This window comes from Numenius arquata, chromosome 7 (assembly GCF_964106895.1).
Source record: "Numenius arquata chromosome 7, bNumArq3.hap1.1, whole genome shotgun sequence".
Lineage (NCBI taxonomy): Eukaryota > Metazoa > Chordata > Aves > Charadriiformes > Scolopacidae > Numenius > Numenius arquata.
In genome coordinates this window covers 55,542,933-55,567,029 of record NC_133582.1, presented here as the reverse complement: position 1 = coordinate 55,567,029, position 24,097 = coordinate 55,542,933, and the positions used below count along the sequence as shown (strand labels likewise).

The 24,097-nt window shown below is 40.4% G+C and overlaps 1 protein-coding gene across 1 annotated transcript in view; it reads left to right on the top strand.

Annotated features, from left to right (window-relative positions):
* The first annotated feature begins 7,232 nt into the window (after positions 1 to 7,232).
* The window catches only part of ABCB5 (ATP binding cassette subfamily B member 5), a 32,486-nt gene continuing 15,621 nt past the window's right edge, over positions 7,233 to 24,097 (top strand). Inside the window, exons 1-15 of the mRNA XM_074150521.1 lie at positions 7,233 to 7,284; positions 8,363 to 8,450; positions 8,575 to 8,623; positions 9,685 to 9,838; positions 10,293 to 10,359; positions 10,592 to 10,783; positions 11,894 to 12,065; positions 13,072 to 13,196; positions 13,647 to 13,821; positions 14,775 to 14,888; positions 15,761 to 15,871; positions 18,254 to 18,379; positions 19,615 to 19,818; positions 21,054 to 21,224; positions 23,764 to 23,925. Of these exons, the coding sequence (XP_074006622.1) occupies positions 7,233 to 7,284; positions 8,363 to 8,450; positions 8,575 to 8,623; positions 9,685 to 9,838; positions 10,293 to 10,359; positions 10,592 to 10,783; positions 11,894 to 12,065; positions 13,072 to 13,196; positions 13,647 to 13,821; positions 14,775 to 14,888; positions 15,761 to 15,871; positions 18,254 to 18,379; positions 19,615 to 19,818; positions 21,054 to 21,224; positions 23,764 to 23,925 (1,962 nt within the window). The remainder of the gene's footprint in view (positions 7,285 to 8,362; positions 8,451 to 8,574; positions 8,624 to 9,684; positions 9,839 to 10,292; positions 10,360 to 10,591; positions 10,784 to 11,893; positions 12,066 to 13,071; positions 13,197 to 13,646; positions 13,822 to 14,774; positions 14,889 to 15,760; positions 15,872 to 18,253; positions 18,380 to 19,614; positions 19,819 to 21,053; positions 21,225 to 23,763; positions 23,926 to 24,097) is intronic.

Below are 24,097 nucleotides of genomic sequence, written 5' to 3'. Positions count from 1 at the left end.
TCAGAGATCATGTCTTTTATACTCCTTCAGTTTCGCTTTCTTCCATAATTTCTATCACCTACCTCCTTCTTGAAATAACCAAAATTAGATACAGCATTCCAGCTGAGGACTTAACAGCACTAAGCAGAGAAAACACTACTCCATGTGTTTCACATATGACTCTTCTGTGCATTTTGCTTTTCACAGCAGTTGGACATTTTTGGCTTCTGTTCAGTTTTCCATCCGGTGTGTCTCCTAGATGCTATTCTGCAGAAAAGCTGCCTACAAAGTCACTCCCAACCTTTACTTATTGACAGATTATTCCTACACAAGGATCTTGTGCTTCTGTATGAAAGAATGAGCTCTTATTTGTGTTTCAAGTCCATAACAAGTTTGTATTAATTGCCAACTCTTGCCAGTGTCTCCCAACTGATGTCCAGGCACGTAATGGTTTCTTTAGTCCTTTCCTTTAGCTAATCTAATGAAACGTCATCTTCCTAATATTCCTGGTCTAGCAGACTAAAAAAACATTGGTTTGTCTTTCTCCTGGTATAAAGAAGGCCCCAGAATTAGTAACTTGCTTATATAAGGCAGTTCCTCCTTCCTTTCCCTTTCTCTCCTCCTGTCTTTCTGAAATAGGTGTATACCTTGACATTCAGTCCTGTGATATTATCTCTGTAGGTCTTTATCAGCCTAAGTCACCATTTTGATAATGTATGAAGTTTTCCTGCTTAAGATATATCAAGGGTTTAACAGAATGACTGCCTTCTGTGCTTCCTATGATCTTACTACTTATATCGCTCTATTACTAAGAGAAAAAAAAAAAGTACTTTTTCTTCTTTTATAGAAAGCAATGAACCACACTCACCTGATTTTTTTTTCCAAAGGCAAGAAGAATTATAGTAATTACTTGATAAATCTGCAAATTATTCAGACTTATCAGCTAAGTCTCTCCTAAAATAGACATGAAAACTTCATAGGAGAGAATAAAATGTGTTTCCTTGCTTTTATTCTTTGAGCAAATGTTTGCTACAAAGAACTTGCAAAACCATTTCAGGCTCAATAAATTTTTGCAAGTTGTTCTGGTTATAAACAATTATGATTAAATAGATATCTTTGATGTAATTCTGTTTTACTAAGAGAGGCAGATATGTTCCTGCTCCCCATCTTCCAGAAAACTACAACTAATTGTTTTGCTTGGTTGCAGCATTGGGACTTTTGGAAAACATAGCTCTGTATTTCACAGAGAGTTCAAGAAACGTTGAGACATATTTCTTTGCCTGATTTTTAATTCTTCTAACGCTCACCTCTACCCAGACTTTCTCCACCCATTGCACCAAATCCCTGATAGCTTTGCAGTTGCCAATGCTATAGTAGCATACAGAATCACAGAATCACAGAATCACAGAATCACAGAATCTTAGTGGTTGGAAGGGACCTTTGAGATCATCGAGTCCAACCACATTAAAAAAAAAAAAAAAAAAAACAAAAAAACAAAACACAAAACCACACAAACAAACAAAAAAAAACACAACACAAAACCAAACAAACAACAACACCCCCCCAAAAAAAAAAAAAAAAAAAAAAAAAAAAAAAAAAGCAAGCAGCATCCATCAACTAAACCCCACACACAACACCCCACCACAAACCAACAATCCCGGGCACTAGAGCATGCCCTGAAGAGCCACGTCTACACGTTTCTTAAATACCTCCAGGGATGGTGACTCCACCACCTCCCTGGGCAGGCTGTTCCAGTGCTTGACCACTCTCTCAGTAAAGTAATTCTTCCTAATATCTAATCTAAACCTCCCCTGCCGCAACTTCAGACCATTTCCTCTGGTCCTGTCGTTATTCCCTTGGGAGAAGAGGCCAACCCCCGCCTCTCTACAGTTTCCTTTCAGGTAGTTGTAGAGGGCAATGAGGTCTCCCCTCAGCCTCCTCTTCTCCAAACTAAACATGCCCAGTTCCCTCAGCCTCTCCTCATAGGACTTGTTCTCCAGACCCCTCACCAGCTTGGTGGCTCTCCTCTGGACACGCTCCAGCACTTCAATGTCTTTCCTGTAGCGAGGGGCCCAAAACTGAACACAGTACTCGAGGTGAGGCCTCACCAGTGCCGAGTACAGAGGCACGATGACTTCCCTGCTCCTGCTGGCCACGCTATTCCTGATACAGGCCAGGATGCCGTTGGCCTTCTTGGCTGCCTGGGCAAAGTATACGTATAATTTTGTTTCAGTTAGGAGAATTACATTTTAGTTAGCTGCTCCATGTAAAGAAACTAGAAAACTTCTTAACTTCTAGTCTGCAGATGTGATTAAAATCCCCAAACTTTTTGACTTAGTACTTCAGAACAACTTAGTAGTGCATCTGCAGCACTGCCTCATAGATTTAGGAATTGCAGAATATTTCCCAGTAATACAAAAAACCTGAGGCAATCAAGGGGCATGTCAACAGGTGAGACTTTCCTTTTGCTTTTAAAACCAAAGTTTACTAGCTTAACCAATGGTGTAATTAAGCTTACCTTAGTAACCAGAATTTACCCCACTCATCACCCCAGCTGTGAAACTGTGGGCTTTCTATTTTGTACTAGCGCAGCTAGGTTTCGCACGGATCACTGGGACAGAGAATGGGGAAAAGAACTTGTCATCTAAAAGGCACAGAATCCCACAGCTGCTCCAGAAGAGAGTCCTTCTCATTCCCTGTGGGTACTCGACGCTGCCAGTTTGTATAGCCCAACCTGGGTCAGTCAGACAGTGATGGAGAAAAACCCTACCTCCCCTGCCCCCCAGACATTAATTAAGATTGGGCAGAATCTTTCTATTCATTTTTATGTTGACAGAAATTAACTGTGTAGGATATATTCATAAGCCCCATATGCATAACCCAAATGGCCGACATTCAGAACCTATTGCTCAGTGAATTCAGGGAAGAACTTTGGATGATAACGAGCCACTCCTTTTATGTCCACCAAAATACGACCCTATCTCAGAGTAAGGCTGCAAGCACTGGGACATGACTACAGCTACTTCCATTGGCTATTAATAATATTACTGTTGAGCTTGAATACAATACGTAAGTCCCTGTACTGCTGTAGAAATGTGGGAGTTGATTACAACAGTGACTGGCCCCCCAAAGCCTGCCAGACCTACAGTATAAATGTTCCATTTTAGTCTGATTTCTGACTAAATAAGAAAATAGGAGTTTTTTAATTTTATTTTTTAAGTGATTCTGGCAAAGACTTTTCTGGCTGAACCACAAATGTAACAGATGCAAAAGTCACAAAACAACCAAGAGTAAAGAGCAGTAAGTAAAGATAAAGGTCTTTTATAGCTCCATCCTGTTAATTACAACCCGGCTGCATGAGGAGAGTAGGTGATCAGCTGCAATTAAGGTAACAGGTCAAATACTAGCCTTGATACCCCATATGTGGCTTGTGAGTTTAGGCTGAGTGTCTTCCTGGTGCTCTTCTGGTCTGCTGCAGAAGTCAAAAAGCAGTAAGCAGATATAATACTTGTAAAATATAATGTATCTTCTTTGTATTTGACTGTTGTTTTGAGATGTTCCAGTAAAGTTGGGTGTCTGCTATTTTCACATACCAAACATATCTTCTTCAGTCATAAAGCTCTGCTGGGGAAATGAGTTCTTGTGGGTTTGTGTTTTGGGGTTTTTTTTGGTGGGATTTTTTTGATTGTTTGTTCTTAATAATATTGTGCTTATGGTTATTAACCATAATTCTTTAAAGTAATTATCTTTTCTAGTTCAGTCAGTTGTGGATGGTATTAATGATACTTGACTGTGTTTAATTTTGCTTTTCCTGTTGTTGACTGCTTTTGGACAGATCAACCAAACATGTGGAGGCATGGGTGAGTATTTTCTGATTGGAACAGAATACTTCTCAGATGCAGCAACTATTTTCCAAGCTTACACAAATATTTTTGGGTAAAAGAAGAAATAGTATTTCCCCTCCAAATCATGTCATGATATTTTATTGTAATGTCTCCCCCCCGAAAAAAACTACAAGGGCACTACTGTAAACTACCATTTCTTGTGTTGCTTCTATGCCTTCTTTTATTGATGGCAGTCTTCTTTGCTTGACACATGCAAACTTTTGCTTCCATGAAAATGTCAGATTGTGCTAATTTATTTTTTATTTAAGCACAGAGTAGTTAGCTGTAATTAGACTACAAGTCGATGTTTCTCAGCAGGTTAGATCCAGGATCTTTTTCTAGGAGACTCTTTCTTTCTCCTACTTTTGTTCATTTTCCTTTTTTAATCTGTTTGTTTATGGTTTTTGTTCCCCCTCCACTCCATCTCCACTTGGAGATGCTCATTAACCTGCACAGAGTGTAATATCACTCCCAAAGGAAGAAAGGGGGGAGGGAATGAAGGAAACAACTTACTTCTCAACACCCAGTGCTTCTCTTCTCTGCGCTACTGATTGTTTGCCCTGCTCATCTTGCACAGCCTTTTTGGTCTGTCTTTTCTATGCAGGGGAACTCTGAGGGTTTTTCTGACCAGCCACTAGAGAGCAATGCATCTGAATCCTTATTGACGCTTTATTGCTGCTGTGTGTGAATAACCGATAATGAAGCTTTGAAAAGTGAAAATGTATGTGTTTCAGAGGTATTAAACGCTCTCTAGCTGCTGGTGATCCCAATTAAGATGCTTGGGTACTTAGCAGCTCTGGAAACTAAGAGTTTTTTGGGCTCGTACTACCTTCATTCCTGTACTTTTTTATCTATGTGCTATAAATCCAGGTGTTTATTTTCAGAAGAAACTATCATCACATGTAAAATTTTAAGCATAGGGACATCCCACTTAGAAACAAAGTCAATCACCTGTTTTAACAAAAACTGAGACATGGTGAGGAGTTGTTCTTGCTCCCATTGAGATGAATAAGAAAAAAACTTGTTGCCTTCAGTGTAGGAGATGCTGCATACAGCTGTGAACCTCAGGCCTGGGACAGTGAAGTACTTCAGCTTGCTGCTCTGTCTCTTCTGCCAAAATCTGTACATGCAGATTCTTCACAGCTGCAGAAACCAATTCTTTACATAAGTTTTCTGGAACAGAGAATGCAGCAGCTAATGTGCATTATGGAGGCTTAATGCTGAGTCTGAAATATAAACCCTGGGTAATGCTAATGTGGTAAGAATGTAATTTAAAAAATAATAGGTCTGACATGTAGGAGTTTGAATCTAAGTGAATATATAGGGTCCCAGTGGGCAGGAGATGATGTTGCTAAATAATATCTTTTCTTCTGATATTCTTTCAGGGCATCAAAACCAATATGTAAAACATAATTTGAATCCTCTGAATAAGGCACAAAAGGGAAGCTTAAATTAGGCTGAGTCCTGAGCTTGTTACTTGAGAATAACTTCAACTGAGTAACCAGTTCAATTGTCTGGGACTGGGCTTTGGAATAATGGCATTTGAGTGGATAGGAAAATAACTAGGAGTTTATTTTTCACAAACACTTTTAAAGTGTTTAATAAAGGCATTACTGAAAACAAATGATACAGATGTCAATATGTGTGGTTGGGAAAGCTGAAGAACTGTTATTTTTAGGGTTGTGTGGAAATCTTGTTTACCTGATTTCTTGAAAGGGGAAAAAAAAAAAACAAAACAAACCACCATCCTCTGAGCTAACCCAAATCAAAAAACAGTCTTACTTTTACCAAAACAAACCCCCCCACCAATTGTGGGGAGGAGGTGGGAATGAGCAAAATGTGATACTTAGCTTCTGCAAAAATAGTAATGTATTTTGCTAGCCTTGAGCTTCGTGTCACTTAGAAGTGGGAAATGAAAGCACTTGATTTAATAACATTTCTTAGCTCAGAATCAGCAACATATCTTTGCTTTTAGTTGAAATTCACCATCTGCAGTGAAGTGATTCCCCAAAGTTGCCGTGACCTCGCAGGTAGCGTTCACCACCCTGCGTTTTTCACCAGACAAGTGACTCTTCTTCAAATCCCCCCTCACCTCTGCTTATCAGCAGAGCTTTCCAAAATAAAATCCTTCTGTTTTTTTTAATAATGGTGTGGATCAAGGTGGAGATACTCCGATAAGGGGGTGGGATGGCTCGCTGGGTGCAGTTTCCGAGTGGGCTGCGGGGGGTAGGAGCCCGCCACCCAAAATCACCCACCGGGGTCTCTCCGGGCTCCTTCCCGGCTGCAGCACCGATCTTCACCTGAAACCCGAGCCGAGGGAGGGAGGGATGGATGGAAGGAGGGAGGGAGGGAGGGAGGAAGGAAAGGAGGTGCCCGCCACTATAAGGGCGGTGGCCGGGCTGCGGGCAGCCCGCCCCGCAGGGACCGGGCTGGGGCCGGGGACACCGCGCCCGGCGGCCGTAAGGGGCCATAGTCACCCACCCCTATGGGCACAGCGTGGGTTGGAAAGGTAAGCTGAAATAACTTTGGGGGGGGGGGAATGACGGCCAGAAATGTATCAAAAAGGATGCTTAAAAAAAAAAAAAATTGGTGTTTTTTTCAAGTTGACTGTGCATATTCATGTGTAGTTTTCTGCCTTTTTTTCTTAAAATCTGTTTATGTGATACATCAAGAAGAGCCTGGGGAAAGTTGAAGCATCAGTCATTTACACCTCAATCATGCTTAGTTGGTGTATGACTGTGAGGGTGGTGAGACACTGGAACAGGTTGCCCAGAGAAGCTGTGGCTGCCCCATCCCTGGAGGTGTTCAAGGCCAGGCTGGATGGGGCTTTGAACAACCTGGTCTGGTGGGATGTGTCCCTGCCCATGGCAGGGTGTTTGGAATTGGATGATCTTTAAGGTCCCTTCCAACTCTAACCATTCTATGGTAATACATACATGTATCTTTAGTCTTTATCATTATAATCATGATCCTGTTATGGCTGTTCAATAAGTTTTAATCAGACACAAGGGAATCACTGGGGAAATCCTCTATTCTGTAATAGGTCACCCATGGTAGTTTGTGTATGAATGATTTGTGGATTTAGCAGAAATGACTGCTAGAACAGGCTGCTGAGTTAGGTTCCATTGTTCTAGTTTGCACTGTTCTTAAAATTTCATTCAAAGTAGTTCTTTATAATGTTGTTACACATTTATTTTAGCCTTTAAGTAGGATAATGCTGAGATCAAAAACATAATGAGTCATGGAAAAACCCACAAATATTTTAATGTGAACTCTTTAAATGTCAATTATTTCTAAATGTTTTCTTGCTTTTTTTAATGTAGGCTTTGATTAATGTAACTTTATCTCGTAAGCATGCAACAAAGAACAATGAAGGATTGTTTTGTAAATTCCACAGACCAAAAGGATCTCTCTGATGCTGGTAAGCCAGACATGAAAGCAGTGTATGCGTTTGAGGAATATATTCCACAGCTCCAAATCTAAAGGTGCATTATATATCTTTACCGATTGCCATAGTGGTTTTATAGGAGATACCACAATGAGTTTCCAGCAAAAGAAAGCCACCACCTAGAAGACATTTATGCCTGAATCATTCCACCAAGTTCAACAAAATTCATTTACATGGGTAAAACTATTTAGGTGGGTACTAGCCTGGGCATGCAAATGCTCCTAAAATAAGCTCAGTAAGGTGGAAGCACATTATTGCCATTGAATTGTTGACTGAACTAGTCTATAAGGACTGGCTGACATTGAATAGAATTATTCACATGCTATTTTTATAGTGAGTCAGCATTTAAGGTAAATGTAAACTGGGGATAGCTGTTGTGTGGAACCCTTTTGTCCCCATGCAATTCACAGCTGGCTCCCTACTGTGGTTGCTCATCAGTTTCTTTATCCATTTATTATATTTCATGGATTTAGAATCATAACCTTTCTGGGGTATGATTCCTCTTTTGTCTAGATTTCTAAAGCCCCTAGCAAAAAGTAGGACACATGACAACTGCTGCCATACGAAGAAATAATGAAGATGGTTATTACAGGCAAAGACATGATCTTCAGTTAACTCGCATCTATTCTGTGTTATCTTCAGCAATTACAACCTTTACTATACACTTATTTCTTCTCATAGGGTAGAGCTTCTAGCTTCTAGCCTCTCATGAGGTAGAGCTTCTCCTCATTTGCATTCAATTGTGTAGGTGTTTGCAGAATTAATTAGTTCTTGCTTTTAGTTTTTGATAGCCTTTCTGGATAAATATATTTTAATTGTAAAAATGAAATTTGTTCCCATCTCAGAAATGGAGCTGGAAGCTTTTTTCTGGAGTAGAGGAAACTAACTGAATTGCAAGGAGATTTTCAAGAAAAATTCAACAGGCTGTTCCACGAACATGAGGAAAAACTAGTCTTTAAGCTTTAATGCGAAAGAATCAGCAGTGAGAGCTGCATAAAACTGGTAAAAAGATAGTATATTATGCTTAAAAAGTCTGGGGTTTATTTCACAGAATCTGCAAGAAAGGGGTATGACAATGCTTCTTTCCAACGTGATGAAAATCTTGAACAAAGTGACCAGTTAAAGCCCAGGAAAAAAACGTAGGTATTCTTTGAATTTAACTCATTGGCCACTGGTGTATTCGAGGGGGGAAGGGGAGGGGGAAGGTAACACAGCTTTGTTAGAAAAACTTCATCTTAATTAGTCTCTTGTATTTTCCTCTAGGAAGAAAAATGAGAAGCCAGAGAAAAAGGTGGTTGGCATTTTTGAGTTGGTTAGTGTCCAGTTTGAAGGTCGGCTTTATATTTTCTTTTCCTTATTTGTCATTGTGAGTTGTTGATTTATGAATGGCAATTAATAGGCAATCAAAACTGGAGAAGAAGCCTGAGACGTATGAAATACTACCGCTGGTGTTAGGCCTCTTTAAAATTTGGCCTGTTAGGTCAAGTTGACACCTCAGTGTATCGGTAGCACTTTGGGAAGTCCAGCCTTAGTGCCATTGGAGGTTGAAGCTCACCCTGCTGAGGCTGATCTAGGACATTTATACTGCCCAGGCCCTTGCCTTGGCTCTATTTATAATGAATTTATCCTGTCTTTGACCTCTGAGGGATCTGCTGTCTGAGAGAACCAGTGGTATGGTTCTGTGTTAGTTTTCTATACAACAGCTATTCCCAAATAACACTTACACGAGGACTTGTTTATTCTGGAATAAGAACTTTTATACTTTTCTTGTTTATTCCATGTCCTTTTACACTTTGGAAGAGGATTAGGACAGTCAGGAATAAAATGTTCTGATTCAGATTAACCACATCCAGGAATAGCTATGGCAGTTTAAATTCACATCCTTCTTTAAACCAAACAAATGTTCAAGAGTAGACAAGCTGTAAGATACAATCTCTGCTGCAGACATTTTCTGCTAGTAGATATTGACCAGCACCTGGGTTATAACTCATTACTGTTTACATTTCAAAGGCATTATCTTTGTGAATATGTAACTTACTGGAACAGAAAATGCAATATATTGTACAAAGAAGATCATCACTTAGATGTAGGACGTACGCTTTGGGTTTTTGCCTGCTGAGTTAGGAAAGAACCACGTGTCCTGCCAATATTCCTTTAGCAGCCTTACTGAGTACTGATATAAAAATGTGCAGGACTTACTACAAAATTCATATGTTCTGAGCTTACCTTCAGTTAGAGTGTTGTTTCTGCTTAGAAATATGTAGGTGGAAACAAGGCTTGTTCTGTAAGTCTGCTGTACTGCAGCAAATACGTGAACTCAGGCATAACTTCCCTCTGTTTTTTTCCTCTTTTTTTCTTTTAATGCTCACATAGTTTCGTTATGCTGACTGGGTGGATGTCCTTTTGATGGTAGTTGGTTTGATCGCAGCTTTTGCAAATGGTACTGGATTGCCACTTATGATCATTGTCTTTGGAGAGATGACAAACAGCTTTGTGCTAAGCGGCGTGAAATCAAATGTGTCAGAAGGTAAAAAGTTAAAATTAGACTTCTTTACATACCAGTTATGTTTTGCTACTGGAGCTAAGATTGTCTTTTTTTCCCCAGATGATGCACTGGTGCACGTGTGAACAAGTATATAATAAGGAAAATTCACCCTGCTGCAAATTACCCGATTGTTTTAAGCAATCTTTAATGGCTTGAGCAGGACAAAAGCGGTGTGTTGGCTGTGCTCTTTATGAATGAACTTCAATTTTGGCGAGATAGTAAGGAGCATGACCGCTTTCTGTACCATCAGTTATCAGGCACTGTAAATACTAGAAGTTCAGAAAAACTAAATGTGTATTTGCCAAATGATTTTGCATTTTGCAAAACCCCTCTTGCAAAATACAAACATTCAAAAACTGATGACCCTAGATTGCCATGATTTATCTTCTACATATCATACTTTTATAAATATTACTACTTTTTTTTCCCCTCACAGATATATCAGTAAATAGTTCCAGCTGTCCATCAATTCCAGGCATAGATATAGAAGCTGAAATGACAAAGTAAGAGTCTTTGTAGTTATTCTGTTAACAGAGTATTCGGAGATTTTTCTTTTACTGTGTTATCCCTTTGAGCAGAAGCCAAACGTTTGCCTTCTTAAAGAGGTTTCTGAATAATGTATCACAGGCTTCAGTATTTACTCTGGGGTAAATGAAGATGGGCTGTTGCTCTGTGTGCTTAACTTCTCTCACAAGGTGCAGCAGGGTCATATAGCCTTTTGTTCCCTTATCACAGGTTTGCTTACTACTACGTGGGAATTGGCTGCGCTGTGTTGATCCTGAGCACCATCCAAGTATGGACATTTTTGATTGCTGCTACAAGGCAGACAGCCAGGATCCGGCAGAAGTTCTTTTTTGCAGTGCTCCATCAGGAGATGGCTTGGTTTGATACTACCCAGATAGGAACGCTAAACACCAGACTGACAGAGTGAGGGCTCTGCTCATTTTTTACCTCTCTAAGTATGACGTTTAAAAGAAAACTGCCATTTATCTTCTATGGAATAGCCTAGAGAGTTTAGGAAAAAAAAAAAACCACCACACAAACAAATCCAAACCTAAAGTGTGAAATATTACAGTTCTGAGGGAGAAATTAATCACCCTTTCCAGCTTCATTTGTACAGTTTCTGTGATACTTGCATTGGAAGGGGTTTTCCTGTTCAGTGCCTGACACTGGCTTTCTAATGTCCATGAAGTACATAGGAGACAGTACTAGATAAACAGCTCTGCTGTCTCCAGCTAGTTTACTAACACTGAAAGCTCTGACACTTTATTGAATGGAAATGAGTTTGCATTTACATCCAGCCAGATCTCAGACTGGATTCCCTCCAGTCAGTTAAAGTCTTTGGAGCTTTTCCATAGACTTAAATAGATTTAGGGATGAGGACTGTGTGCCCCAAGATGCAATCAGCCTACATGCATGGACAGAGATTTATTTTTTTCTGAATTTGAAGGTAGCTTTGGACAGAGCTGTGTCCTGAAAGCTGTAAGGGACGCTTAAATGAAACCACTCTCAGCTCTATATCTGTGTGTGCTGGGAAGTGAAAATGGGGAAGGAAATTTGTATGAAAAACAGAGCTTCTTTCAAATAATGTTTGTTCTGATAGAAGGGAGATAACCCTTGATCTGAGTCTGTTGCCAAAATTAAGAACATAAAATGCATCAGAAAGCTGAGCGGGAGGAATCAGATGTAGATGGTCACGGGAGGTGAGGAGGCTGTTTACTTGTATTGCTCCATTTGGATGCTGGATAAGGAAACTGGGTCATCTGTGACCTAGTGACAGGGCACAGAAACAGCAGAGAATGATGGAAAATACAGAAAATGAGTCCTAGAAAATAGGAGGTTTCTGCTGTGTTTTGGCCGCACAAGAGACTAATGGTACCGTTCAGTAGCTGTGGTTAGAAATTTCCCTGTGCCAGCTAGGAAACGGCAAAGCTTCTGACATGAGGCCACACAGCATGAAACGGAGCGGGGGGTGGAGTTAGAATGCAAGGCATTCAAAGCTAACAAATCTTTTTTTATTATTGTTGTTATTTAAAGTGACATCAACACCATCCACGAAGGCATCGGAGACAAGATCTGTATATTTGTACAGTTTTTTGCCACATTTCTGGCAGGGATAATTATAGGATTCATCCACGGGTGGAAGCTGACACTGGTGATTTTGTCAGTCAGCCCTCTGCTTGCTGCATCAGCAGCAGTTTGGTCAACTGTAAGTGTGTGGGGATTAATAAACCAAACAAACCAGAAAAAGATTACATCTCACACACGCACAACAAAGGAGGAGAGAATGGGAGAAACCTAGTGTGGTGTCTAAGTTGGGAGGTTGGCCCCATGCTTACTTCATGATTTCCACTCCTCCTGTAGCTTTTTCTCTGGGTTCCTAAGCACGTACTTCCATGTCATATTCCTTCTGTCCATATACTCTTTCCTCATGCCACATGGCAGAGGATAATCTGCCTCAGACCACCTTTCCTCGTACAGCATTTTCCTTGTGGAGAGCACTGGGGAAGTCCAGGCACACGCTCATGAGCCTTACTCTTAACACAAATGTCCTTCAAGCTCTTTCCATCTGCACACATACAATACCACATCTCTTGCAAACAACCTACCGTGTTTCATGGTGTGCACAGGGTAAGCACCAGGACACACATACAGCTACTGCAGACTGGATTGATACAAATTACTGAAATACCTGGAGAGGTTTTCCTTTCAAAGAGGAAAATACTTTCCCCTTGTGACCTGTCGTAGCCACTTTAATGGGTACTGCTTGTATTCCTGGGTGGTTACTTACATATAATACTAAGGAGCTTTTTCTGCTGAAAGCATTTCAAATAAGCTAGGAAGAAGAGCATAAGAAGCTGTAATGTGACTGTCTTCAATGTCTACTCTTGCTCTAGCTTCTGAACACCTCAGCCCCCCACCTAGAGCAGCCACAGCACACCTCCCTGACCCCACAGGCATCACAGTGCATGGCTATCCTCAGCTTGACCCTACCGGTCAGTCATGAAGCTCACTTCATTTAGTCTTTCTCTTTAAGGAGGACACAATAAGAGACTGAGCTGAATTTGAGGGAAATTAAGGGCACAGTTGTCCACCCCCACCCCTTTCCTAAAACCTTGTCTCGTGCCTTGAACACAGATCATTCTCCTTCACCACAATACAGTGTGCATACCCTTTCAGTAGGCTGCAATAACATCTGGTTTTCAACTTTCCAGCTCCTGGCATCCCTTACTGCTAAAGAGCTGTCTGCTTATGCCAAAGCAGGAGCTGTGGCAGAAGAAATTTTGACAGCAATCAGGACTGTTGTGGCTTTCAATGGACAGCAAAAGGCATTAGCGAAGTAAGGTTTTGAAATAATAATTATATTTAAAATATGGAAAAGGAGTTTGACTGTGGGTTGGGTTTGTGGGTTTGGTTGGGGGGTTTTGGAGGGGCAGGGGAATGGGATTCTCCCTAGTGGTTTTTTTTTTCTATCTAGAAGTGGACAGCTCACTTGAAATTAAAGATCTGTAAATAGACCTAGTCAGTGAATACAGGCTATTTTGTGTTATTACTGAAGCATAGACTCAAATTCTTCCTCCATAGGTCAGGGCAGATTTATTCAAAGGAATTACATACACCTGCTAGTTATTTTAAAAAAAAAAAAAAAGAAAAAAATATGTATTTTTTTTGTGAGACTTTAATTGCTTTTATGGCAAACAACCTTTTAATTAAAAAAGGACACTGGGAAATACCAATCAGAATAGCATGTGATACCTGTCAAATAAATGGTTTCCTTATCCGATTTCAGATATGATGCAAACTTAGAGTTGGCTAGAAGTGTTGGAGTGAAAAAATCCATTACCACCAACACATCTCTGGGTGTTTCACAATTTCTTATCTTTGGATCCTATGCACTTGCATTTTGGTATGGAACCAAGCTCACTGCTGAGGAGGAAAATTATGACATTGGCCGTGTGTTAATCGTAAGTACAGCAGTGCGGCTTTGAAAAATACTCTGTAATTTCAAGAAAATAGTTATGTAAGTGGCATATGTAATCATCTCTATTTTCTGCCTAGTGCTTGCTAAATTAGCTGTTAAAGACTCGCTTGGTATAAAAGAACTGAAAAGAAAGTATTCACCTTACCTAGCTTTTGGTATAACACGTTTAAACAGGACACCTTGAATTCCCACTCTAATCAATGCAGAGACAAAAGCATCTGTGGAGGATTACTTTCCTCACTTGTCTTGGACCCTATTGGAGGGCAGGATGAACAACTTAGAGCTGGAGCTTGGGGAGCAAAGACAAGTAACCTGAACTGCTAGCAAAATTCTAACTATCCACCAGGAAGTCCTCAAATTCTCATTTAACCACAACACCTTCTCTGCATTTTGTTGATTACTTGCAAGTGTTTACCATACATTACCAATATGTCTAAGTTGGTATTGGTTTGAGGGTATTTCACTTCTTCTTGCTGTCAAAAGTTTGGCTACATGCTTAAGTTTCATACTTCTGATGTCTGACTCCTCAGTATGGTCCCTCACAGCACGTCAGGTTAATTGTGTGTTGGTCCCATGGGTGGGATTTCACTTAAGAAACTTTGGACTAAGTTTTGCAAGCCTCTTAACTTTGGGAACATCTGGAAAGCAACAGAGAGAGACATTTGTTCTATTTGTAGACGATAGGAAATGCCACGCCAGTCAAATGCCAAGCCATCAAAAAGAAAAGCCATTCATGCCACAAAAGCCTGTGTCAGTAGCTTCCATTCACCTCAGGAAAATGGGGAGCGGAAAGGAGCGACTCTAAAAATGCACCTTTCACTTCTGTACTTAATTCTCCTGGAAAGAGTGCACTAGAAAGACTTGGGCATTTAACAGCCAGGCACTGGTGGCTTTGTCATCACTGTTATCTGTGATGCTTCCCTCCATCTCCCACAGGTCTTCTTCTCTGTGCTCATCGGAGCCTTCTCCCTGGGCCAGGCAGCTCCCAACCTGGAGAGCGTGGCTAACGCACGTGGGGCTGCCTATGAAGTGTATCAGATTATCAATAAAGTAAGTATCTAAATTAGTAGAAAAGAAGCCTTTCAACCACACTTAGTTCCCCCGCCTTTTTTTTTTTTTTTTCTTCGGGAGATGTCACAAAAGCACTCAAAAGCCCCTAAACCATAAAATCTATAGACAGCTACCACTGAAACCCATGATATTTCCAGAAAACTGCCTCTTTATTTGTTAGTATGAATGTTGGGAGGCCTTGCATGTGTATCTGGGATTTATGATGAAGTCTTTCTCTAATATTAGACTTGCAACTCCAGAGGGAAAGCAGTAAGGCATTATACCATTTTTTTTCAAAAAATGCATCTATGTACAACTTGAGCTGAGCTGGGCGGGTTTTGGGGGTGGGAGGAGTTGGTAAGGAGGGCATTAACAGTGCTATTGAGAGCTATAATAATATGTCTGCAGTGCTGATGCTGCTATGAAAAAGGGTTTCCACATTGTTACTATCTTGGTCTTGTGTTACGCAGCAATTGGATATCTGTGTATATAAAATATTTTTAAAAAGTAGGACTAGAAAGATCACGCAGAAACAGCTGCATCGTTCTTCTTGATGCAAGTACAAAAATCCTCCTGTATGGCTAGCTGAGGACCACGGTTTGATTGCAAGATAATACAGTTAAGTTCTGCAATTACAGATTTTTCTGCCGTGGATTTTGTTGCATTTGAAAATGTACTACATTTGTCAAAGTAGAATTCACGGTTAGATGTTTCCCTGCACTCAGCATCCTGTGGTTAAAACACAGCAGCTCTGCAATGGTGTGCTGCAATGTAAAGCAGCAGCTGAGAAAGTAAAGGAGAGAATATATCCAGATGAAATAACAGTCCAAAATGTGTAATAACCAGTAAATATTTTAAAAACCTCTTTCCAGAAACGGCTCATAGATAGCAGTTCTAAGGAAGGCTACAAACCAGACAAACTCATAGGAGAAATTGAATTCAGAAACATCCATTTCAGTTACCCATCCAGACCTGACGTTAAAGTAAGTGTTTGGTTTAGGTTAATCTACTGTACTGAAATTCTGCGACCTATGTCTGTGTTATTTGTCTACTCTTTTTGTTGTACTTGAATCTTAATTGCATTTCTGTCTTGGGAGATGGGACATTATTTTTTCCCCCCAATATTACACAGACATAAAGCTGTAGGTCTACTGCTACTGGCTACTTGCTCACCATTCTCCTCTGCTGGACAAAGCTAAGAAGGATACATGTTGCTCCTACTCTGAATTTCTGTGAACAAGAATTATGATAAACCAAATAAGATTTTTTTTTTTTTTAAGACCTGTCATTAAAACTTCCAGACTTTACACAGTTAAACCAGAAAGATGATCTTTTCATCCCCTTAGTTTTTTTGAGTTGCTGTGATATCCCACATGAAAAATGACCTGTGAGAGAGGCTTTACAACAATATGCCATCAAATGGATTGAAACACGTCAGCCTAACTATGCATTTGGAAGTCAGCTGTTGTTTTGGGCAGATGTTAAAACTGCTGTTCAATAAGCAGATGTCCTTATTCTTTGCTAGCTGAACTTCCCTTAGTACCCTCACTGTGCAGTGCTCTGTACCTCATGTCATGGGGATTACTTTTGTGGCCATACAGTTGGTTTGACCTCTCCACTAGTTTATAATCTTTTGAGGACCTTGATAAAGGTGAAAGGAAAAGGGATTTGCCGCTGCTGTTTCTTGATGAAGAAAAAGGTAGAAATAGAGATTTCAAATGTCAATTAAACGGTGGACATGCTGATTAAGTGGTGAGAATGGGAAAGTTCATATCAGTGTGGCTATTTCCTCAGATGGCTCTTCCCACCTCAGCCATCGGAGGTCTGTTCCATCATCTGCTAAAGCTGTGTCCAGGACACTGGGGCTGCTGAAGGACAGACCCAGAGCTAGGCTTTCTGCCTATCTGAAGCCAGTGCAATCCATCTCATTTCACTCTTGGCTCAGAAGCAGGAAGTGACAAATCAGACTCTTCATTCTTCTTCCTAAAAATGCCGTATGAGGCTGATGAGCTATGTTGTGGGTCTGCACGCCAAATGGGAGGGAAATAAGAAATATTCTGTCATCTTTCCCAAATCTACTGAGTCAGCAGCTCTCCTTACTAAGAGTACCAATATTATTTAATAGAGCCAAAAGGAATCAGCAAAGATATGTAGAAGTTACCCACAATCTCTCAAGCAGTTGATGTAACGCAGTGTAATCTCCTCTGTCTAGTCTAAACCAAATCAAAGAGATCTAAGGAGTCTAGTTATTGTCAGTTTTAATCTTGACAACACCTTGCCCGATAAAAGAAAGTTAGAAACAGCCTATTAGGTGGTTGTGACTATTTGCATCTGGAGAAATTATAGTATCCAGAATATAGTTCTTGCTAAATAATGCAGGCACCAGGATATCAGCTTCTTGGAGATACAAACCCTGCTGGATGTAACACAGGGAGAGGAGAGCAATATTGCAACTATTTTAATCTCTCATTGCAAAAACATGTGCAAGCAAAATTATAAATCAGCCTGGTATAAACAAGAGGAGTTCCCATAGCAGCCAGATATTTTGGCAACTACACAGCATTACTTGTATATGACATGGACATCTTTTGAGGTAAAATGTTCCTAAATGTGAAAATGGCAACAGAGATAACATTAATCTGTAACTACTCCCCAGGTTGCTGAGGCTGTTAACAATAAGGATTGGGATTTATTAAGGGCTTTCCAACATTTACCTTGTCGAAACAGCCATTTATATTCTAAAAATAGAAGAAAGCAGGCTTGTTTCTCAGCAATAATGTTTAGCACCTTAGAAGTACTTTTCTGTGAGATTCATAACTAAGTGTTATGTCATTATCTAAGCATTGGAAAACAGAGGACAGCAGGAGAATGCAAGACCCTGAGCCTGCTACCAGATCACACAAATTGGAGAAAATGAGCTATCAAGTTTAGAGTACTGTGGCTGTGTCTATATTAGTTGATTTGAGCGTGCTGGGGAATTTTCCCAGGCACTGGAATGCAATGGTCTATGCAAGGGAACTCTTAAAATGTTTCTTGGCATGAGCTTGGCCTGTTCCAGTTATCAATCTTCTCAAATAATTCCCAGGCTTGCTTTGGTAGCCAGAAGGATCCAGGATCCATTCCCAAAAGGCAGGTTACATGTAGCCATCCTGTTTTGAAGGCTGATACAGTTCACAAGCATAGATGTAGGCTCTTTCATACCAGTGCCCCAGAATGTTCCCAGGTACAACTAACTTACTAATATTGCCGTACCTTCAGACTGCGCCCCTTACTACTGCCTTGATTATTGCTACTGTTACCTTGACAGACCGTTCTCTAATCAAATTTGTCAAACTAATTTTTTAGTTTTTCTCTTTTCCCCCCAGATCCTCAAAGGTCTAAATTTGAAAGTTCAAACCGGGAAGACCATTGCTTTAGTTGGTGCCAGTGGCTGTGGAAAAAGCACTACTGTTCAGTTGCTGCAGAGATTCTATGATCCTGTCCAGGGAGAAGTGAGTGCCTGCAAGTGAACTGAGAAAAACCTGAAAACTGAGAGCTATACGGATAAGCACGAGTTTCCCATATTGACTGAACCTTGATTTTTATTTTTATTTCTTATTGAATTTAAGCATATCTCTGCATGGTTCAGTATTTCCACAATTTAAATTTCAAATGAACTATCTTATTCTATTGGCTTGACTTCATTATTCTCCTCCTTGCAATACTATGCCAGAAGTAGTAAATACCACAAATCTTTGAATAGCTGCAAGATCTGAATTTAAAATTATTTTCATCAACAATTGGCTTTTAAGGTTCTGTAAACTTTTTTAATCAAACAGTGCTCTGCTGCATTTTGCTTCCTTTTCATTGAACATAAACTAAAATCTTCAGAGAGTTTGCCTATTTTAAATGGCTGTTTTCTTGGCCCTTTTTTCTCTATCTGCTAACCTACAGCAAAAAGTTTCCATTGTTACACACTGTACGTCTGCTCTACCATTGAAAACTTGATCCAGTCAGTAAATGGTAAATACTTCTCATAAGAAATTTCTGAAGGAAAGAGGGAGGAAAATAAACAATATGTTTTTAAGGAAAATTTTCTTTTTATACTTAATATTTGAAGACTGCTACTTAGTAGTTGTAACTTCTAGTTGGAACCAGATAAGCATTTCAAACGTTAAACACTGAAGTATCACTACATAATTTATCAAAGTGGTTATCTATTATCAACACAGTCGTTTTTTAAACTTATTTTTTCTGTGGCTGTTCATCCCTGTCCCCTTGCCTCAGTTTGCTGTTCTTCTGTCAGTGTTCACAGGACCATGTTGCAGATGATCTAGGTTAAAAACAACTTTCCCCTCCTTTTTAGTAATCTTGGATTATTTCTTTGATCTAGTCTAAAGCACAGCCATAGAGGCAACTTTGTAGATACAACTGTGAAGGCAGCAAGCTGGCACAGGGGCACAAGAACAGGGTAAAAAGTATGAATGGTTATTGAAGGGGGAAAGAGTGAGTCAACAAAAAATCCCCCAATGTCTTCTCTGCTTATGCTGCTTCTCGCTATTTTCTAGTTTATGCAACGGATGGAAAAACTACAGTTTTAACTTCTCCCCCAGCATAGTTTTCTACTAAGGAAAACAATTTTTTTAGATTTTTTGTCCTTGTAGCTGATACTTAAGTCATAATAACTACTTGACTTATTACTAATAGAATGCATTTCCTCAATTTTGACATACACTTTTCCTCTCAGATTACCTTAGATGGTCGGGATATTCGGACTCTTAATGTAAAGTGGCTACGAGAAAATATTGGTATTGTGAGCCAGGAGCCTGTTTTGTTTGCAACAACAATAGCTGAGAACATTCGCTATGGCCGAGAAGATATTTCTGATGTTGAAATTGAGCAAGCAGCCAAGGAAGCCAATGCTTTTGACTTCATATCTAGACTGCCTGATGTGAGTTCATGAACTTCTTTTGAGTGTAAGAACGAAAGATCCATTTAGGCTGGTGTCCTGTTTCTGAGAGAGAGAGCATGGGAATTCAAGTTGTAGTATAACTTCCCAAAATACTCTCATAGTCACCAGCAGCTTTCAGTTCAGGGACTTTCTGGGCTAGATATTGTGCCTTTGTTTGGTTACCCTCAAAGGATTTGTGCCTAAATCTGGAAAAAAATGTCAGTGCCTTAACTCAGGAGAAAGGAGGCTGTATTACCATCACTACCCATTTTTGTGAGGCATGGGAAGAGTTGGGATTTTAAGGAGAAGATCCCAAAAAACAAAATCCTTTTTCAGGAGCTCTCTGCACATTCAATAGCAAATAGAGGGGGGAAGTAAATAAGTGTGCCCTGAACCAAGACGATTTTTAGCAGCTGAGAGTTTGAACTCTCCCTGTTCCTAAGATTCTCAGATTTGAGCCCTTTTGTAGCAGTCGGTGACATACTCCTTTCAGGATGGGGGCAGGAGGTGAGATCAGTCATTCAAAGCACATCCTCAGGAATGGATGATGATATGGCCTTCCTTTTGGTTCTGCGGTTAAAAAGACATGGACAAAATGCCCACCTGGGATTTGATTTCAAATTCTTCTACTACTGTAGACACCTCGACCTCCAACTCTCAAGCATATACCATTTCTAGTGTATCAGTCTGTTCCAAGGTTTCTTCTTGTCAGGAAGAGTTATTTGATCGTATTTACTCTTAAACAGCTGTATAATAAAAGACTACAGCAGACTTTGAGACTTGCCACCTTGGAGTGAGTGACGCAGTCAGTAAAAACCAAACCATGGCTCCAAGTGGGGTGCCTCTGGTTTAGAGGAGGCAACATTAGAGTTCATGGTGGGTCCCTATGATCCTAACCCAGTTGGAAAGCTAGGTAGTCACCAGTAAATAAAGAGATGTCTTTTATGGGCTTGTCTTGAGAAAACCCAGGGATTGGAGCACTCTCTGAGCAAGCAGTAAAGATCAGGACTTTAAAGAACTGTAAATTCAAAGTTAGGCATGTAAAGTATGTAATGGGGGTAGGAGGACACAGCTAAGGGCTAGATGGATGGAGTTGCATGTTTGCTCTGCCCATGCTCAACTCAGCCAGATAAATCTACCTTTTGTCTAGAAGTTGAGTATTTATGATTGCATTGAGAAGAACAGATTTCATTTGAGATGTTCCACGACTTCTGTTTTGTTTTCTCCTTTCTCAGAAATTTAACACCATGGTAGGAGAAAGAGGGGCTCAGCTGAGTGGGGGACAGAAGCAGCGAATAGCTATTGCCCGTGCCCTGGCACGAAATCCCAAGATTCTCCTTCTGGATGAAGCTACATCTGCTCTAGATACTCAGAGTGAATCCATAGTGCAAGCAGCTCTCGATAAGGTAGGAGCCATGTTGTTGAAGTTACCAGTCACCACAAAAAGGTGTAATAGCACTTAAGAAAAATTAACATGCCATTTTCAGTGCAGGTTTCCACTGGAATAAAGAGCACTGGAAAATAAAATTCGGATAGTTGTTTCAATATCAGTGTTTTAACAGGGAGTTGAAATGATCAAAATTTTACTTGGGAGTCATGTCTATTTAGTTTTTTTTAGTGTTATTGCTAAATACCAAGACACACTCATGTGTAACTGTAACTTGGGTTTCCTGCACTCCCTTCCTCAAATCACAATTGTTCATTTGCTGGTGAAATGAATGGATGGCATCTTATCAAGGCAAGGTGCAAGGACTGAATGGCCTTTTTCAGGCAGGTTAATAGAAATGTGTAGTATAATATTCCTAGTACTTGTTCTTCATTGAACATTTTTCAGAAAGCTCTTGGGATTCAGTCATTTTCTTTCTTTACAGAGACCGAATGCAAATCACATAACAAAAGCAGAGCCAGTTACAAATACTGAGTCTCTCCTTCTCTCTTGCCTTTTATCAGCCCCACAGCTTTAGGGCGGGCATTGCTGAGGAGCAGAGCTGTCAGAGCTCATACCCGTGTCTTTGTCCCACCAGCTTACAGACCCTTCCTCACAGCTCTCCTTTGTCAGCAGTTTCCAGCAGGATGTAATGGAGCCTGGAGGCTTTGATTAAAAAAGAAATTCATGTTTGGGCTGGAAGGCTTTTTCATTTATCTAATATTTATTTTAATGTATTTTTAAAAGCGAAGTGAAAAATCTTGCCTTTCATTTCAGTAGTTATGCACAGAGAGATGAGTTACAAGAATGGCTCAAGGGAAATACAGAATTTACCACCTTCATTGCCAGTCAGTTTAAATCTGAGCTAAAATGTGGCTTTTGGTTATATTCACATGACTATACTGATATTGTTAGTATTGAGGTAACACGTGGATGCAAAAATAATATTTATCTAATCAAATTTACGTATAAATGATATTATTGCTGCAAAGTTAAGCACTAAAAGATTGCCACTTCAGCCATAATTTAGCCGCCTTCTGCATGTTCTTTAATTCCATGATCAAATACTAACCTTTTCCAGAAGTTTATTGCTTCATTTAGTGCATAACATATAGGCAGATCACTCAATTAAAGGGACTTTTCCTCATCCTTCAGCATGTTCCCAGAACACACCAAAATGAGCCCTGAATCATAATTTATTCATCTTTTCACAGCTTTTTGATGTCCATCAATGTAGTCCCCAAATGGGATTTACAAATTTCTTCTCAACATCTCTGAGTGGAAAAAGTGGCTCGTTATTTTCACAGCTGAGGAGCAGAGATATTAACCTCACAAACGCATGCCATTTCTGAGCAGTCATATGCAGACGCTTGTAGTCTGCTGTTTTTTGGAAAACTTTGCATCTTTTAAAGCATTTGGCTTGTTATGATCTCGGCTCCCAGCTGCAGTGGTGAAGGCTCTGCGCATTAGGGCACAGGCATGAAAACGCCACAGAAACAGACACCCTGTGACAGGCTTTGGGTGACTCTGGTCTTTGAGAACTTGATGGCAGGTGTAGGGGAAGAATCCAAACCTCCACAGAAGCGTTCATCTGCTGAACCTGTCCTCATCTTCTCCATGCCCCTGTTCCTGTGCCCGTAATGATGTGCAACCTCTGTAGCGAGTACCTTCCAACAGGCTCCTTGACTGCAGAACGTATTTGCTGCGTGAGGTCCCCTTGGATTTCTCCTCCTGCCCCCAAGCCACCGTCTGCTCCAGGCGTCAGCGAGGAGGCCAGTTGCTCTCTCCAGCAGCGGCAAGCTGGCCTCTGCTGGTCTGCTGCAGGAGGACTGTGCGCCCCACTGGTCTGTGTGTGCGGGAGCCCGAGAGGGATGGAGCGTGTAACCTGTAGATGGAGACTTAACAGCTCTGGCTGCCAAATCCCAGCAGGCAGATGCCTGCGATGCATGTATTAGTTGACAACTTGAGTTGTAGCTTACTGCAAAAGACAGAGCGAGAGCTTTAGGGAGTGGCTAAAACCCATTTCTGACCCCAGATGTGCTCCACTCCTCTACGCTTTCCTTCTAAGTCTTGTCAGAAGTCATGCGAATGTTATGCTTCTGAAAATATGCATGGACAGTATATAAAGAAAATATAATTTGAGAGAAATCTAGCTGTGCTCGTTGCATTTCCCTCCCATGCGTGGATACACATGGAAACGTTTTCTGGGCAACTTTAGCTCAAACAGTTCAAGTTTGTTAAAAGGTAAGTAGCCTTAATTATAGCCGTCAATACATCTCTTCTCTGTCTGATAAGGTTAATGTGGTATTCTCTGCCTAAATTAAGCAAGTGAAAGTGTCCTCAGACCAGTAAACAACAGACATGAAACCAGGAAAAAAAATTTTTGCTTTAGAGGAAAGAATTCTTTATAAAGTTTGGATTTATTTTATATTATAAATGCCTAAAATAACTTTGTTTTATTTCTGTGCTCTTTTTATTGCCCATTTTAATGTAAACTGCTTTTGTTGTTTTTCTGTAAGGCCCGGGCTGGCCGTACCACCATTGTGATTGCTCACAGACTGTCTACCATCAGGACAGCTGACACCATTGCTGGCTTTGAGAAAGGCATCGTGGTTGAACAAGGTACACACAGTGAACTCATGTTGCAGAAGGGAGTCTACTATTCTCTTGTAATGCAGCAGGTAAGAGCAAATTTATTGATTTTCTTTCTCCGTTTCACAAAGCTGTGAAATACTGGGATGTGGACCCGTTTTCTCTCTGCAGTTCCTGCGTGTTGTCCAGCTGGCAGCTGCTCAGTCGCTCTCGTCTGCGCACGGACACAGGCTTGGAATTCTTGGGGGTTTTACCCATAAA